At 47.0% G+C, this 19,160-nt stretch overlaps 1 protein-coding gene across 3 annotated transcripts in view; it reads right to left on the minus strand.

Annotated features, from left to right (window-relative positions):
• USP15 (ubiquitin specific peptidase 15) overlaps positions 1 to 19,160 on the minus strand; it is a 76,171-nt gene that overhangs the window by 15,289 nt on the left and 41,722 nt on the right. For all 3 annotated transcript variants that reach the window (XM_012732484.1, XM_012732483.1, XM_004692601.2), the window contains 2 exons: positions 15,422 to 15,566; positions 1,492 to 1,665 (listed from right to left, as the gene is read on the minus strand). In XM_012732484.1, the coding sequence (XP_012587938.1) occupies positions 1,492 to 1,665; positions 15,422 to 15,566 (319 nt within the window). The remainder of the gene's footprint in view (positions 1 to 1,491; positions 1,666 to 15,421; positions 15,567 to 19,160) is intronic.

Genomic DNA, 19,160 nt, shown 5'->3' on the forward strand with positions numbered 1-19,160 from the left:
CAGGCCGCGCAGGCCCCGGCTCCGCGCTGGAGCGTGTGCGCGGCGCTGCACGCTAGGAACATGCCGGCCTTGTTCCGAGCGCTCGGAAGCGTCAGCAAAGTGGAGCGGGGCCAACGAGCCAACACAGGCCCTCGGGCTCGCCGGTGCACAAGCAGCGGCCGGCGCTGCGGTTTTCCCAGCAGCAGCTGCTGCTGCCGGCGGCCAGGGCGGTCGGACGACTCTCAGCCCAGCTCCCGCCGCCCGCCGCCTCGCGGCAACATGGCTCAGCTCAGGCCACACTCCCACTCTACCCACTTAGAGCCGCTTTTAAAATAAATGATGGATAAAATAGAAGAGAAACACTGACTGAGAAAAGAATGAGAAAATAGGGCAAAGTTTTGTACGAACTGGGAGACAATGAAGACCACTAACGTTCAAAATATTCCTGGGTCACTAGAAAAATTACTACTGTCATTTAGTATCTGTATAAAAAGAGGATGAATTTAATAGTGATAACAAATACTGTGTTCCCAATTTTCCTAGACTTTGCGTTAATAATCATCTTTTTTTGATGGGACTGGAAACAAATGTGAAAGAATAAAAAATCAGATATCAAGACTCTACACACAATTTTAAAGGAGAATATCTAGTAAAAGAAAACTAAATGGAATCATGGGTAAGGGTTAACAGCTGGTTTTCTGAAGTAGCCTGTTCCAAAAGTAAAAAAGTTTCGAAACTTAAAGAAGACAAAGGCATGTGTTTTCTAACTTGCCATTTTTACCCAGTTTATCGTAAACTAGTTAACTTACTAGTACTAACTAGCTCCTCACATACTAGTTAATTAAATGTTGCCTAGTAGAAGCGCTATATGAAAGTCATTTGTTTCTATAAATAATGGCTGGAAACCTTTTCTTTAAAAGCTTAAAATTTCTCATATATCTGATCTATAACATTTCTCATATAAAAGCTTAAAATTTCTCATATATCTGATCTATAAAATTTCTCATATATCTGATCTTAGAAACGAACTCTGTTTCTAAGAAAACGTTATAATTCATGTAGTTCTTAGTTGAATGACAGGCTAAGTTACTAAAGGTTTTACTGATTCAAAGAAAATAAAAGTTGAAGTTTTAGAACTGTACTACAAATCTGTTTACTTCAATTTAGTGCTTGTCTTGAAGACTAGTCAAACAAGGATTCCAAAAGAATTCCAGGGCATGGCCAAGTTTAACCTGTCATTTGTAAAAATCTTTCTGCAGGTCGTCCCAAACCTGGACGCAGCCTGAAGCAAGAGCCGCCCTCCCGCCTCCGCCCTCCCGCCTCCGCCCGCACTTCCCCGGGCCACCCCCTGCGCACCCCGCAGCCTCTGGGGGTCTCTGGGCGCCCCTTCCGCACTCTGCCGGCTCCTCTCTGGCTTGCCAGGCCCTCTGCAGGCCCCGCTGTTCTGGCAGCTGTGATTCCTGTCCCTGTGCAGATGAGACAGCCCTCTCTGAAGGCATTTGCCGCACTGACCTTAAAGGCTCTTGGTGTGACGTAGCTGAATTTTCCAGACCACATTTGCTTGATCAATTCGGCGTAAGATTTAGCTATTTCACCTCTCATTCCCAAGGGATTGTCAAAATTCAGTTCTTCTTGATATTTATCATTGAGGAAATATTCAGTAAGTGGAGGTGTGTTGCTCAAACACTGCAAAAGATAAAATGCATTTCAAGCCAAAGAAGCCACGTATTTACTTTCCTCAAAACATGTTAAAATGAAGAGAAACAAAGCAATCTGCAATAGTCACACACAGAAACATTTAAATGGTGATTTACTGCATTAAGAAGTAACTGGTTGAATAACTCTCAAATGATGCGCTCAACTATTTGGCCCCAATTTCAGACCCATTACTTAGAGTAAATGAAAACACGCGTGTGTGCGCCAGATCCGCGTGAACTCGAACCCCAACAAGCTGCCTGCTACCTGGGGGCGCTCGGGCCTCCTCCCTTCTCTTCTCGCCTGCGGAAATTACGGGCTGTCTGCACACCCCGCGCTGCACCCCGGCCGGCCGGCCGGCGGCTGAGCAGAGGCCAGCGGGGGCCCACGCTGGCTGGCCCCCCCGCCGTGCCTCTGCGGGAGCCGCCCTCGCCCCGGCGGCCGGCCAATCTAGACGGCGGGTGGGTAGAGGCACGTGGGCCTGTGAGCAGACGCTCGTGGCGGCAGCTCTGGTGACGTGTGCTTTTACTTCTCCCAGCCCTTCCTTGACATCATGCAAATCCAGTATTTCTCGATGACAAGGGCGAAATTATCAGTAGGTTAATTCTCCTGCTATCTTCCATTTTGAATGAAACCAATTAGGATTTCAAATAAAACACAGTAGCAGCATAGTTTACACGGTGCCCATTCTCAGGACAGAATCATTTTAAATGGCACCACATAACGCTACCCTGTCCTGAACCCAACAGTACTTCACCATCCACACGCCGAGAGTCTGCAGACTCTGCAACGGCTGATACAGACATGTGGGTCTCAGAGGTAACTTAACTTTTGGGCAGCAGAAAGCTATCTGTCTTAGTTCTGTGGCAAAGCACTCCAAAGTCTGGTGGCTTAGTTGCATGTAAAAATACTTGCAACACACTTTTATGAGTACTAGGGAAATGGAAGCTTTTCGAAGCTTGCTTACTGCTTATCTGCATTAGGGGAAATAGTTGTGGTGGTCACAAAGGTTCACCCTGCCGGCTCACGTCAGCAGTGCTCTTCGGCGGGAACTCCACAGTGTAGCGTATTCAAATTGTGGAGGTAAATTATGGTGACCTGTTTTGTGATTGCAGTTATAATCTCTGTTTACTCAGGTAGCCACAGTCTCTACCACGGAATGTTCTATATGCAGGAGTCACAGTGTCAGATTAATATGCTGCGTCCCCTCCCCAAGGCAAAGCGGAGAGCAGTTTTAATATTGACCCTTAGTGTCCTGTGGGGGCGATGGACCGCGTGGGGTGATGGCTGGCGCAGGCCTCCCAGGCCTCGTGCCTTCACGGCCGTCTTCGCAGGACACCTGTCGACAGGGTGTGCAGAGTGAGGCAGGCGGCAGTGTAAGCGACAGCTGAGGGACGCAATACTTCTCTACCCTTTCTGGAGGCCAACCCTCATGACCGGACACCTCGAGTTTCACACTATCTTTGCCTTTTGCTGTGTGTCTTTAACTGTCACCGGGCACCGGGGTGGGCAGGCAGTTGAGCACCCACGCCCCAGGGCTCTAGAAGAGGCCCAGACTGGCCCCAGCGAGGCGCAGGCCCGAGAGAGAGCGTGGGCTCACGCCGGCGCCAAGCGTTCCCAAGCCCACTGTTCGGCCAGCGAGGGTCACCCTAAGAAGACAGGGCTCACTCGTGTCTGTCTGACAGTCATCCTAAGACTCCATGCTTGTTTTTACAGAAAGGGAGTCAGGGAAAGAAGGGGGTGCGTTGCACGGACGCAGACAGGTGGGACAGTGAAAACCCACCTGCAGCTACACCCCGGAGCCAGGCTGTGCCAACAGGACCACTTTCACGCTGCTCCACCCACTCGCGCGGAGCGTCACCTTAGAGACCCGACACTCGGAGTCCCTGCACTCTCCCACAGCGTCGCCACAGTCTCTCCCGAGTGCACCTTGCATGCCACTTCCCTGCTACAAATCCTCAACAGCCGCTCGGCTCAGGCCCCAGCCTCCGGGAGGACGGCCCTGCGAGCGAGCACACGCGCCACCCCTCACACGCCTCGGCGCTGGCTGCTCCCGCCCCGCTGAGTAGCTGAGGCTCTCTGACCGCCTTGGCTTGTGCCCCTGCGCCATCTGCTTGAGCCGCTGTCCTGCTTGACCAACTGACCGACCTGACTGAAAGTGTCAAGAGCCAGCTATCTGTCTGCCTGGGAGACTCCAGGTTCCCTCAGTGCTTCCTCCCGTCTGTTTCCAGACTGCTCAGTGCTTGCTTCTCTTGTAAGACTCGGCGCACCGTAACCCGTCGCTAGCCTTGTGGGCGAGCTCCTGCTTCACGTGTCCCTCCGCAGGAGCGCCGTGTCACCTGGCACGAAGCAGGCGCAACACTTACACACTTGACCCACGTGCGCCTGGTTGCGGCCACGGGTGGGTGCACCCTCCTCTTTTCTTCTTAAGGATTTATTGTTTTTGCATAAGAACTGGGGTACAGGCCAGAGATGTGGAGGGTCAGAGTGCTCCCCAGCAACAGAGTGGGGAGCAGCACAGGCGGACCCCTTGAGGCCCACGGCTGAGGGAGCAGCGGGGGACCGGAGAGGGCTGCTGCGCGCGTCCTGGGGCCCCTCCCGGGCCGGGGTCCGGCTGGTGCTGCAGCGGCTACGGCTCATCCCTATGTCTCTTCAGTCCTCCCTTGCAACAGTTTTGGTTGAGTAAAACGCTATTAAATGTGACAAAATGTATTTGGTTGAAATGAATAAAAAGTTCTTAAAATACCTCTAGCTGAATACTAAGCAGAGAGAAGGGCAGCGTCTGTTGAAAACGTCCCCCCTTCTTTTGGTGGGCGCTTACTGAACCACCCTCTGTGGTATACTGGGTACCTCCAGGGATTTCTCCAAATGTTGACAGAGACAAGAATTTATTTTCATAGTGGCACACACTCATTTGAAGCTGACTGTAATTCAATGCTAACAAACGACAACACCACACAAATGCAGTTGTAGTGCAGAACTGCTGTGTTGCCTGTCAAAGTACCACAAGCAATATATTTTGAGACAAACCTGACAATGGGTGTTAGCTCTACACAACCACAAACGGTTTCCCATTTGTTGAACATTAAGGTTTAAGAAATCCACAAGCTACTTTTCCCCAAAGATTCATACAAGTACAGTTCAATATTGGTGTCGTTATCCTAATGGAGACAGATCACAAAATATTTAAAAACTAAACTTTGCATACTTTTCAGTCTTCAAAATACCACACTCCCCCCTCATCTTTAAAATGTCATTACTTGAGGAAATCACTCTATTCTTGAAATATTATAAAGACCAGTTAAAATAAACGTTCTTGTAACTTTTGTTATGAATTTCAAGGCGAACAGAGTAAAACAACTAAAATAGCAAAATAAGCACAGAGGCAAACAACTGAAGTATTTCCACGTCTCAAGTAACATATTACCAGCATTCGAGGCCATCATTCTGGAGGAGGAACCCAGTTTCTTACATTTGGTCATAATGCAATTTGATCTACAATTAGTTTATACAACTCAGTCCTCAACCTTTTAACATAAGGCGAGTTTAGAAATACAAATACGGCAACTACAAAAGACTGGATACTTGAACTAAATGTTTAAATAAAATCATAATTGGGCCCTCCCTGGTGGCGCAGCGGGTTAAAATGCAGCACTGAGAAACTAGAGCCACTTCAGCACGAGTTCGATCCCAGCCCCGGAGGAGACCCAAACGGCGCAGCAGACCTCTCCTGACCCGCCCGCTGCGCCTCTCAGTCGGCCTGCCCTGCTCCCCGCTCTGTCTCGGATGAATCCCCTCTGGCCTGTGCCCCAGTTCTGTGTGCATCAATAAATACCTCTTTTTAAAAAACCATAGTTACAGCTCTGAAGCATCTGAATCTTGCCAAGATTCTTCCAGTATAAAATAGTTACCACTTTCCTGTTTCAAAGCAATTCCTTTCTTAAGACACACGTATGTTAAAAGTCCTAGAGTTACTGATAAGGGAAATTCTCCTTCCAGCCGCTAAGATGTTTTACTGAGTGATATACTATGGACTGAAAACCAGTAAAATGTGTTCTGCTTATGTGGCTACAGCTCTTACTCTCAGTAAAACTGTAAAGCATAATAAACCCATCCTTTCTTAACATACGCGCTATTTCTGAGCGAATCTGAGCCTTTCTGGGAATGCACAGCAAAACGAAAGGGATCCTCGAGGCAGTGTATGTTATGTGTGGCTGCTCATGAGGCCACAGCCATACGCATTTTGAGGTAGTTTCTGCTAATTTCATGTTTTCAAGGGAACTATAGCTTGGCAATTCATCACCCACAAAATGCGGCCCAAATAAAAGGAAGGTGATTCATCAAAAAACACATATGTAAGTCATATTTTGGTTTATATATTGTGCCTATGACTTGTAGAACTTTATCAAGTATCATGTTAACATTAGTTAAGACTAAAGAAAAAGGTATTGTAACAGTAGTTTAATTAACAAAAGTAAAAAGCCTTAAAGTCACTAGATTTTAAGATCTGTAAGTAGATTACTATATCTCTCTACATTTAAAAATATTTAAAATCATTTTAAAGAAACCAAGTTATTTAAAATTATTTTAACCACCTAAGACTTTAAATTTGATAATCCTCAGGGAAGTTAATGTTGTGCAAAATAGACACGGTCTAAGTATTAAAACACTGAACTTCATATTTACTGTATGTCACGCTGCTATGATGTCGTTGCCAGCTGGCGAGCGGGAGGGGTCGGGCACGCGCTAACTAGCGGGAAGGCTACAGGCCGCGGAGTGAGGAGGACGGCTGTACAAGCGCCAGCCGGGCAGCGGGAGCTGCCCTGACCACAAAGCACCTGTCCCTCAGTGTGGCCTGTGGTGGGTTCTCTGCACTGACGCATTTCAAATGCAAGCGGCAAACGCGTGGGCGCCAACTGTGAATCAGGAGATCAAGACCTATTCCCAGTCTACTGAATTAAGACTGGGCCTGAGCATATACTTCTCGTGAAGTATTCTTCTCTGTAAGAAATTCTGACTCTTTAAAACTGGCCTCATTATCCCGTACAAAAGTTTCATCTGCCTTAGCACCTCCCGGGACCTCAGGCCTGTACAGCACGAACTCGCTCACACTGCAAAGTCCGTGTGTCATTCACCTTGGCACAAACTCCGGAACAAAGCCTGGCATGCGCAGCTGCGCACGTGTGCTCAAAGAATGGAAAATCACATGGTGGAAAGATCAGCAGTGGAAAAATACTTGAAGAGGTCTGATTTGTACTCCAAATAGAACTATGCACTAAAATCTCTAATTAAAAAAATAAAAGCCCAAATAACGCATACCAGTTTCATAAAGAAGGAAAATGGCTACTGTAAATGCCCTAACAATGATCTGATAAATCCACATCGTAAAAGATGAGTGAGGGAAAACAGTTGGCAATACTCCTTTTATGACACTCCTTTCCCCAAGCCATCTACTGCAGGGTGAACATTTTAAAGGGAAGTCTTCTAAATAATCAGAATGGATGCTTTGCTGTGTGATTCAATGCACATGGACCTTGAACCACTGCCTCCGTAAAGGACTACTTTTGTAAAAGAATACTTCTATCAACTATTGTATAATATATTAATTCTCTGTAAAACACTAGTTACAAATTCCTACTCTTAACCCAATATACTATAAGTGGAATAGTAGGTGAAGAATGATTGTCTTTATGCTTACTTAGAAAATTTTGCACATAACTTTTCCTTACACACATGCAAAATTCCTATTGCTCTTATGGTACTTTTGAAAAGTTCTTCCACTGAGTATATTCTGATCTATTAAGACTGAGAGTTTCTGGAGTTCACTGGAAAAAAAAAAAAGTGGCTCATGTGAGTCTCAATTTAATTTCTCATTGTAAATGTCTGCATAGTTCAAACCGCTGTGGTGAAATAATGTTCTATATAACCAAGTCTCAAGTCTGCAATCAACATATTTTAGGAAATGAATAATAAACAGCCACCCCAATAACTGTAACAAAGCTGGACCCCCAGTACCTGGAAAATAGCCACAGTAATCCCCGCCAAAAGAGGCTGTCTTTGTAATGCTGAGTCTGTCTGAGCCACTCCCTTCCTGTCCAGGCGCGCCAGAAGCCCACTGTTCAAGCGGTCAGTGTGCTCACTATCTTAGTAAAGCGGTAACTAGAACAGGAAAGAAAACACACTTAAGTTTTGATCACCTACAGCCTGTGAGTCACGTAGCTCATTCTGCAACTGACCAAAATGGAATGGTCGCTCACGACCGTTTTTTAACAACTACACCTTCAAACTAACCAGTCACAAAAAGCCAAAGACAAAACCCAAAACAAATGGCCTATAATGAGGAAGCCATTTTGCTTTCTTATGATTTAAAAATAAATCCTGCATTTATTTATCTTAGAGTATCTGCAAATTAAAGGGTAAAGAACTTTCAGATTTAGCCACGTAACTGTTCTTCAATTTGTCACGACAACAGCGTCAGTATTCCAAGGAGCTGCAGTACCACTGAAGCATCCTAGTAAGGCTGGCCCTCATTCTGTCACGCAACAGTGAAGGGGAGGAAGCTCTGATGGAGACTTCGCAGTCAGGCACAAACAGAAGCCTGTCCTTACACCAAGGAGATTTATAAATAATTATTTTGAAAGTTATACTTGATGTTTACTTTTTGGATTTTTTTTCCCCGAGGAAAGGCAAATCTCGTTAATTTAAATCAATTCTGAAGCTTCTGCACATCTTTACAGAGAACAAGTACGATGATAGCTCTAGCTTGCTTTACCTATTTATTCACTCATTCTTTAAGCATTCTTTAACAAATTTAGGTTAAGAAATGTAAGTGGATATAAATATCCTTTTATTTAAAAAACAAAAGCACCACACCTCAGCTCTGCTCCCCCTACAGCTAGTGAGTGAAGAGCGCTCTCTGCCCGGCCGGCCGGCGGGGGCACTCAGGCTGCAGCCCCAGGTGTGCAGGGCAGCCGCAGGTGGCGTCGCGGCGGACACACCCACGCTTGCTGGACTTCACCAGGATTTTCACAGGTCTCTGACCATTCGGTTCAAGAAGTGGATGACGTGTAATGCGCTAGACTTCCGACTACTGGGCACTTTGGAGGCTTAGACGGCTCCAGAACACTCTTCAGGGCTGAGTCAAACTGCAAATGTATCCGACGCCGTTTCTCACCGTCTGCGAAAGGAATACCCTGTAAGCACAGCCTATTCTGCAAAACACTGTAAAAAGCAGCACCAGCAACATGGCAGGAGAGTGGCCGGCGAGGCCCCACTCCGTGCTGCGAGGTGCGGTCGCTGTAGCTCTCCGCGTGATTTTACACGCGCCGACACGCGGCCAGGCCAGTGCCGGCCAGCTGCCCCCAGCACACGTGGCGCCGCCCGGCCTGCCCCGACCGCCTGGCCCCAGGCCAGGGAGACAGCCGGCCACTCCTGGCTCGTGGGCACCCCCCGAAGACCGCGGTTCGTGAAGGGGTCGGGTGGGCCCGGCCGAGTTTGACCTGCAGGTGGCAGGAACCTGGTCTGCGCAAGAGCAGCCGTCACGGGCACTTTAACGCGGCGGCTATGGAGGGGCCCACGGCCCGGAGGCCCGCGGCGCGCCTGGAGCCGCAGTCGCCCGGCACAGGCGCGCGGCGGCCGGCCGGCTCAGCCTCGGGGCCTGCAGGACCACAGAAGGGCACCGCCGGGGCAGGCAGAAGTCGGAGAGCAATGCGCACCGAGCTGAGGACTCGGGGAGACAGGTCCGCTTTGTGTCAGTGTTGTGTGCGTCAGCTTCTCCCACGTGCAGACGCGCGTGCCCAAGGGCGCACCGCCGGCTGGCCAGGCAGCCTCCGCGGGGTGGCGCGGGGAGGACCGCGAGGCGGCGGAGACCACGCCGCTAGCTGCTGTGCGAGACTTCTGAGCACTCTGCTCTCATGCGGCAGCTTCCCAGCCAAGGCCCCTCCAGACTCCATCCCGCAGGACCAGGACGGCAGGCAGGATGACCGAGCGGCCAGGCCGAGAGCCCCTCCAGGCGCGGCCGCCCTGCTCACTCACGGGGCTCTTGTCAAAGGACTCGCTGAAGGAGAGTGCAGGGGGGGGGGCTGAGCATGAAACGTGCAGGATTGTGGGGCCAGCGGCCGGCTAACAGAGGCTGCAGATGCCTCCGTGTGACACACAGTTCTGTCAGGTCTTCCAGGACACCGCCCACGGATGTGACCATTAAGAATTTCCTTACAGACAGTAACACTGTGGTCAAATGTCTAACTTCCTTCAGAAACTGTTACCGAAAGATTTCTCCTGTTAAGGAGACAAAGCTTACAAACCTTAGGTAGTTACTGAAAAATTATTACCAAATCTGTAAGCTCTGCGTGTCTATTTCCTATGTGATATGATGACAATGCAGGTCAACGATGCGGTCTCTATGCCAAGCAGAGCCTCCAGGGAAAGCCAGGCAGCTCCTCCCACACGCGAGCCTTGATCAGAAAGCAGCGAGGGCGTCTCGCCAATGCCTTCCAACGTCAGCGACCACGGCCGTCGAGCGACTTCAGAGGCTACCGTTTGGTTTCACCAGCATGGCAAGTGCTGAAAGGTTTTAGCACCCTATCTTCTTCAGAGCTGGGCCCGAGGGACAGACTAGCACCGCCCACGGCTGTGGCTGGGCAGCTGCAGAGCGCATGCCCTGGGCAGGCAGCGGAACGATGTCTGTGTCGGAATTTCTGTGACAGAAAAATGTGAGGACAGTCGTGACCTAGCATGCTACAGCCCTGCTCTTCTTTGTGGGCAAGTGGGCAAAGCGGAAGTCCTAACAGACAGCACTATACTGCGCAAGGGAGGCCAGGAACAACACAAGCACGTTTCTTGGCAAACCCTTGCTTGTCCCCCAATCTCTTTGCTTTGCACCACTGGGCTGGCGGCGTCTTCCATCCCACCACACGGGCTGCAGTTTCCCAATGGCCACCGCATTACTAGCCCACAAGTGTCTGGAGGCCGGGCACGCCACCTCCCGACTCTGGCTACGTCACAATTTGCTTGACACAGAGCAGATGCAAAGGCTTTTTTGATTATCTATGCAGATTAGCCCAACAGCAGCAAGAAAAGGAGTTGGGTGGCTCTGCTTTCTCTGTGCCTCCCTCCCCCACCAAGACCGTCCGAAGTCGTCCATCACTTCACGCGCCATGACACAGGAGGAGGAAAGGGCGGGAGCACGCACAGCGCTGGGTGCGAGCCCCCCACGCGTGCGCGCTGCCGCGAGCGGTCTCGGGCGTTTGGCCTTAGCTAATGAGCTGGTCTGATTTTAGGGTAATGAAGTCATCAGGAAATCTAGAAACCACTTGTCTTTACAAAATGCGCTGGGCAGTAGTGTCATTCTTCAGAAACTGTAATTTAAACGCTTGTGATCTTTTTTCTTAAAGCCCTCATTCAACGAGACCTTTTCCATGATTTCAAATGGCCCCTCGACAGCTGTACTCCCGTGGACACAGCCCTCGGGCCCGCCTATCTGCCTCCCAGGCAGATGGACTGTGACGACAGACAGATAGGCCTACAAATTAATTCATAACCTTCTCCTACCCCAAAACGAATCCCATGTTTACTCTCATCCTACAACTGGGACCTCATGAAATGATGACCATTATGATGTACAAGCCAGAAACTAAACAGTACACTTGTGATTTCCTCCACTTTTCACTAATGTGCGTGCCTTCTACATGCAAGATGCCATGCCGCTGCAGCTCATGGGGCTGTCACCAAACAAAGTCTCTGCCGTGGGAAAGGGCTGCAGGGAGGAAGACGGGGGGAGCTGGGAGCAGCAGGAGGGAAGTGGACACCCAACAGAGCCCCACCGCAGAGACCACGTCAGGTGGTCAGGGCTGCTGTATGGAGGGTGGGGAGGGAGGCAGTTACCAGTGGATGCAGCGGGAGCGAAAGGCTCAAGAGTAACAGAAACCTCGAGAAGTGGCCGTGCAAGGCTATGTGTTTGGAAGAACGTTGCAGGTATAGGAAGCCCTAAGTTCTCAGGCCCCAAGGCAGGAACGTCTTTGGCACACGTGAAGGGCCAGTGAGGAAGGAGGGATCACCAAGAGGCAGAAAAGGCGGCAGGGCTAGACTCTTTCTTGGGGCTCTGGAGCTTGTAGATTGAACGTGAACACATTTAGTGTACAGAAAGGAAGAACAAAAATGCCTGGGTTTTGAAAAGGATTGTTTCTCCTGCTCTGTGCTGAGACGTATCACGGGGATTAAGACACAGGCAGAGCAGACAGCCAGGAGCGGATGGCGGCAGGGTTGCGGCAAATAGGCCGGAGGGCCGCAGCCCGGACACTCCCCGGGGAGAGCCAAACGCGGACAATCCAAACCTGGGGATGCGAAATACCAGCGCTGCAATAACATGAGGTGAAAAAGACACAAGAGCTCATTCGATTCTTTCTTCCTTACTTCCCTTCCATCAAGCAGACTCATAGGAAGGCAAAGCCCAGAGGCCATTAAGGTAGAATCTACCTAGTGTCACTCTGCTTAACTCCCCGAGTTAAGAAAAAGACAAAAACCAATCTGCTACTATTCATTTATGCATAGCTGCTGCCATCTTCCATCATCAGTTTATGAGCTACAGCTACTAGTATTCTCATCAGGAGAAACCGAGTGGTGAAGATAACACGCACGGGAGCGGGGAGCGGTCAGCAAGGGGACTGTTTTCAGTCCAGGAGTGTAATTTCACTGTCCATCCTCTTAACGTAGTGTGTTTTCACATGTTCACTCCTCTTTTGGCCAGAACATGGCTGTCCACTGCTCCTCAGGAGCCCTCGGCCCTGTGAGAGTGCTTCTGAGCCCATTAAAAAGGCAAAGCAGCAGATGTCACCCTGGTGATCCCCCCACCAAAGCAATCTCCTTCCGCCTGTTTAAATACTGAAGCTACAACTAAAGTTTTCATAATAATAATATGAAAAAAATGAAAAGTTTGAACATTACAATACTGGGACTAAAATCTTCTCAAGGTCAAGATTTCTGTCTGAAAGTATGTCACATGCTTGGTTTTCAGTAAATGTTTAGTGACTGAGAGTAAAGGGCAGGCTATGTTCATCAGAAAAAGCCAACACTATCGTGCCATTACATCTGATAAAGTCTTTACTTAACCTGAACAGTAACAACAACACTAAATCACGCTGAGTGTTGGTGCTTAGTTTTTAATCATTTAAGCAAAAATAAAAACCAAAAAATCAACACCTTGAGGCTACCCATGGCTTAAGCTGTTCTCAGACAGAAAACTCAGGGCTGCTTTCACACCTTGTGTTCTCGGTCAGTGAATGTGCCGTGGGCATGCTACCATGCCCACTCACATGTTTAGGCGTGCTGAGTTGATTTAAGAAGTTACATTAAAACCGAAATTGTCCATAGAACTGTTATTTTATAATATTTCCACTGTCTTCAATTTCACAGAAGTACAAGGAAACTTCTCTCAAGGAAAACAGCTACAGGGAACATAAACATAACTGAGGACATACTACATAAAAACTCTTTCAAAAGTCTACTTAGTCATAATAACCTTTCTCCTGTGACCTTGCACGTGTGTTCACGTGACACAGAGATAAAAGGTACTCTGACCATTTTATTTTCCCTCTCATGGTGGGTTTTGTGGCCTGAGAGCTGACACCCATCAATTACAAATCACAGACTTTAAAAAAAAAGAAGACTGAAGTACCGGTTTTTCCAATTCTAAACCTGGATTAAAAGTCAAAGTAGCAAAAATAAAACTCAGATTTTTCCCTCCCCGACCTGCTTGGAAACAGCTACCATTTTAAGATACAGACATGAAATAATCACAAGTAGCTAAACTATTTTGCTGAAGTGTTCATCAAGTTTTTTGTTATTTATGGTTACTCCCGCAAAGCGGTGCCTGGGCGCCAGGCCGGCCAAGGGCAGCGGCCTCCGGGCGGGAAGGTGAGGTCTGCGAAGCCCCTGCGGCACCGGCCCAGCCTCCCATTTGCGCAGGAAATGACCCGGGAAAGTAAAACAGCTGAAGCTTCGGACGCCTTCAACATACCAAGACAGATCCACTGAAACAAACACTGAGCTGCCAGAGCTGACGAGAAGGCTTCAGCGCCAGTGCCTGAAAAGCCGCAGTCGGCCGCGTGGGGACAAAGCACTGCATCTGCTTCCGAGGGCGCGGCGGCCTCTCCCTGGGCCAGAAGCCGGCGGCGATCCATTCTCAAGCCTTCAATGGCCACGCTGTGGCCTCCTGCCACAGGGCCCAGCCAGCAGGCCACCACGCTGCCCTGCCCGGCGCCCAGCAGCAGACTGGCGGCAGGCGGCCCCCCGGTGCACAACGGCGGCCAGACGGCTGTTTAAGCCAGACACCGCCCAGCCCGAACACTGCGGGCGTCTTGGTCAGGCAGGCAGGGTGCTCTGGCAGAGGGCACAGAGGCCCACCGTCTGCCCCACCCCAGCAGCACGGCTCCTGGTGATGGAAAACCAGGTGACAGCCAGCTCGGCAAACCTCCTCGCCAAGTTTCTTTTCTCTCTTCCAGAAGAAAAAAATTTAGATTACATTTTTAATGATTTAACTAGCACTCCATATATTCTAGGAAAACAAATTCGAGCAAAGAAGTGCACACTAAAATATGAACAATATCCCTCTCACTGAAGATTTCAAGGAGGGTCTGACCTGTACTGATCTGTGTCAACAGGCAAGCTCATCCCTAAGAGGGGCAACTCGCACCCAAACCCAGAAATTAACCATCATGTGCCCCTTGTGTATTTTAAAAAAACTGTCACCTTCTAGACGACAGAGCCAAGCGAAAGTCTAATTTTCTAAGGATGCTGTAAAGACAACTGAATCAAATACACCAGCCAAAAGGATTTTAGACTTTGAGGTGAATGCTATACTCTTCTCAGACAATAAGGCCTGCAATATTGTCCTTATCAATCCATATTTAATCTATACTTCAGGCATAGGAAATTAAATATTAAAATATAGAGGAAAATATAGACGATTTATTAAAAGAAAATTCCGAATTTGCAAAAAGGTAGCAAAAAGTGATTAAAATTCAAATATCAAAACCAGTCTGCCAATATTTTGGGCTTTTGAAACAGAGTTTTTAAAGGGAACGAAGTAACCGGTATCAGTTTTATACACAGTGACAGTGGTATTTAAAAAATAAAGACAGCTCTCATTACTTCAATCAGTGACGTAAATATTTAAGAAGTTATGTCGGAAAAGAATATAGGTGACAGCAAGAAGGGAAACTCAATAGAGAGAAAAAAGAGAAAAAAAGGAACATCCTCTCACACCTCCAAATTAAAAGGTCTTTAAAGGACAGTTATTTGTTGAAATCTGTTCTATAAAAAGAGGTTCATAAAATTTTACACTTTTTAAAATTTTAATGTCACATTAAGTTAAAATGCATTAGAAATAATTTTATTTAATGAAAGGGTGGGTGGTCATATCGTTCTCATTCTCTAATAAGCATTCGCCAATGCTTAAAAACCCCAGAGATTCGAACATAAAGGCCTCGTCTTTACACATTCGGAGACAAATCACACTCTTGTATGACATGGCATTTAACCTTCCCCGGTGCGGTAACACGCACTTGCCAGCTGTGGGGCGTGGCGGTGGTACTCTGCAACTGGCACTAGGGTGAGTCCTGGCGCTTAAACCTCCCACCGTGGAAAGAGAAACTCTCAAATCACGCAAGCATTCATGTTCTGACACGAAGCCCCAGCTCTGCCCTTCTTGACCGTGAAACAGGAGCGTTTCACTTGGTTGGGGAAGACCTACCTGAATAGCTGAGTTCATGAAACAGGTATTTCCCAAGTTACTTAGGCCACAGAGGCCTGGCTGCTCATTGTTTCTTCCAGGTTCTGAATAATCATAGTTCTTATAAGCAGTGTATGATGGGAGACAATAATTTGAGTTTTTCACACTGGAAGAAAGCAAAAAATATTTTTCATAATGCACTCAGTTATATAGATAGTGTAGTTATAATGAACAGAGGACCTTTAGCCTATTTAGATAAGTGGTCAGGCATACCATTTTCTTTATAAAGCACTTAAGTGTTTTTAAGACATGAAGCTAAGTGGTCTGTATAGCAAAACAAAACCAAAAACCCTCCACTGAAGACACTCCTCATCCAAACAACGAGGCGGTCGCATCATGCACCACGCCAGCCCACACAAACCACTTTTATATCTTTCTACCCTTGATTCACTGCAGCGGCTTCACAGCTTGCTCCATTCTTCATCGCTCCATCAAAGTTAAAGCATTCAGATTTTAAGCACCACCCGCAGCAGTAAATCATCTCATTTATGTCCTTTTTACATCCTGCTGCTGGAACAGCGTTGAGAACAGCAGAGACAGGAAGAGCTGTGTGTTACAGGTGAGAGCAGAGGTTTTCAAGGCCTCTGTGACATCACTGTTCTGGTGTACGTGGGTTCTATTTCTAGTTTCTGTGCCAGATCAGCAAAATCCAGCATTCAAGTACAGAAAAGACCACGGTAATGAGCAATGCAAGGGTGAAATGACCGTAAGCAGTGACACCCCGATATTATTTGGCTTTCCTTTATTCTGATCTGTTAGCTCATTTTACTAGATGAATAATAACTATCAGAAAGCTCTGCACTGTCAACTCTAGAGAATTAGAGCTATTTCTATACTTAGAAATAACAAATTCAATCAATATTCTAAGCTACCCCTCTCTTGCTACATGTAATAAATTTTTGTGGAAAAAATGGACTCTCCCTTAACTTTTAATAGATTATCTTTTAAAATATTTATGATGGCTACCTTGGGCATAATTCAAATGTACAGTTTCAGTCATTTCTTTTTTTAACTCCATAGATCAAGCCTAAAGAAGAGTCAAGGTCATTTGCTCAAAGCAAATGACGACATAAATAAGACTGTCAGACTGCTCGATGACCAGTAACTCCAGTAATCAATTCAGGCCACAATTCAGCCCTGGTGGTTTTTTTTTTTTTTTTTAAAGTAGTTTTCACCTATAATTTCAAATATTTTCAAGTATTACCTTCTGAGTTTTTAATTATTATAACAGTTTAAACGAGTACACTCTTGTCTGTTCTAACAAAGCCTGTAGTGACTACCCTCCCACCAGCAACAAGCTCAACATAAGACCAGAACATCACATCTCCACAAGTCACGCGCACACACCTCTCCCATGGGCTCTTCCTGCACCATCTGCCTGCTCCAAGCCCAACAAAAAACCAACTTCTGGCCGTAAGAAAACCCACTCTGCGAGAGACAAAGCTAGCGGGCTCGAAGGAGACCTCGATCAAGCGCAAGTCTGGAACTGCGGGCTTAGGGCTCTGAACCTGTTTTACTGAAGATAAACGGATAAAACAAAAAACAGAGCACACGCATCTCTTGGCTGTTGCAAACCACTACATGACTTGCTTTTTGCTTTGTACTTCTAGTAGTTAATGAAGTGCAAGGCGGTTCAGTGACTGGGTTCTCGGGGCTAACTTCGTGGACAAGTAAATAAACGCTGAAGCCTGTTTTTCTTTTCTTGCTATAAGAATGAAAAATCAAAATAATTCCAACAATCAAGGCCTCCATTTTTTACAAATTAAAGAAACATGTATTTCAGCTACAAGATTTTAAAAATTAGGCACAATACCCAGGAAAAGTATGTCCAAAGGTATGCTCATGCCTACGCGCGCACACCGAGGACAAGAGCACACCCTGCTCCCTGCAGCACGCAAAGCAGCTGGCTGCTGGACATGCTACTATTCCTGTGGCAGTGGGATGGAATTTGCCGGGCGAGGGATTCCTGTTTACTGAGAAATGACAAACTTACTTGCAAAAGCAGATTTCTGGATTTGCAGAACCCTTAAAGGATATCCGCAATTTTGTTTAAGGGAGAGGGTAAGTATAAACTCTACCCAAAGACACAGTCTAGTTTTAACAATTAAGATCCAAAAGAATGTTGCCTCGACTAGTCACTTATAACCCACATTTGTGTGTTTCCTAAATGCAACATTAAGATCTGTCTCAGAAAACAGCCAAACCACTGCTAGTTCTCTAAACGCCTGGACGAAGTGGGTAGAAGCCCAGGCTCTGCAGACTTCCTCCAGCCTCTCCCGTACCTACTACTGTTATTTTCCCCTGAAGAACATAAACTAGCCCCGAATCCTCCTAGGTTATGCTACCTTGCAAAAATAAATCTGCCAGCAGTAAACAGTAATTTTAATTCTAGGTGAACTCTGTATTATAATCAAATGATACAATGAAAAATCTAACTTTAAAATAAAACTGCGTCTCATTTATCTATAAAAATTTCATATTGACTTTTTAATCAGTCCTGATATCTGACATCATACCCCTGCAGCCTTAGACACATAACCACAATTCTGCTCCTTGTACAGCTGGTGCGTGCAGTGGGCTTCCCGCTGAGACTCGCCCAGGGCCAGAGCGAGGCCCAGAGGCCGGCTGGCCTGCAGGCGCTTCACCAGCTCCCACAGGGCAGGGCCTACTTTCCTACAGGGGTCATTTCGGTCTCATGGAAAGAGCGTTAAGTGAACAGACAAGGAGAAGTGTGCTCCAAGCTCGGAGACCAAAAACCCATTCAAGGGATTCGCTGTCAGGGCCAAGCAGGGAATAAAAGCAATGTGCCACACGGTAACCTTTCCTTAAATTGTAAATGAGGCCCAAATAAATTCTGTATGGACTAGTCCTACACACGTTAAAAACTGTTCTGACAACTGATTCTTCATATAATTAATCTATAATAAAAACTTGTTAAATGAAATACTTTCAAGTGTAATTTGTTTTGACTTTTATAATATCCTTCTGAAAAACTTTGTCCTAGCGATCTATCAGTGTAGGCATGTTCAAGTCTTGAATGCGCAAAAAAATTTTTCATACACCAGTGTGTCACAACTACTGATCAATTTTTAAAAAAATGTTTGTTTCTTTTTGCATAGAACTGGCGTATAGGACAGAGGTGCAGTGGCCGTTTGGGGTGGGGGTGAGAGGGTTCCCGAGAGACAGTGGGGAGCAGAATAGGCGGACCCCCTGAAATCTACTGCTGAGGGGGCACTGGGAGGCAGGAGGGGTCCGCTGCGCTCTGTGGGTCACTCCCTGGCCAGGGGAGGACTCAGGCCGTCCAGCGATAATGCTGAGAACCCCTAGGCCACCAGAAAGGCCCACTGACCTGAACTCACTTTCTACTTGCAGACACCTCCGCATCCATGAAGCTTCCCAAATGTACTTAATCTAAACTTATATACTTTCAATTTAATTAAAGAAACTGTAATTTTTCCATCTGAAGGCTAAGGCTGCTATTTCCAAAAGTTGAACTTGGAAAGTCAAGAAATAATTTCTAAGTGAAGTAACTAGATAATCATAATGATAATTTCAAAGTTAAAAGTAGAAACACCTTCCATTTTATAAATGCTTAATTTTTTTTCAAACAATAAAAAAATTCACTTTTAATCTTTCTTTGTGAGCCTGTTGGTATCTTAGAAGATGCTATTAAAATTCCCGAATCTGAAAGGACCAGCTA

This window comes from Condylura cristata, unplaced genomic scaffold, assembly GCF_000260355.1.
Source record: "Condylura cristata isolate star-nosed mole 26May11 unplaced genomic scaffold, ConCri1.0 scaffold00034, whole genome shotgun sequence".
Taxonomy (NCBI): Eukaryota; Metazoa; Chordata; class Mammalia; order Eulipotyphla; family Talpidae; genus Condylura; species Condylura cristata.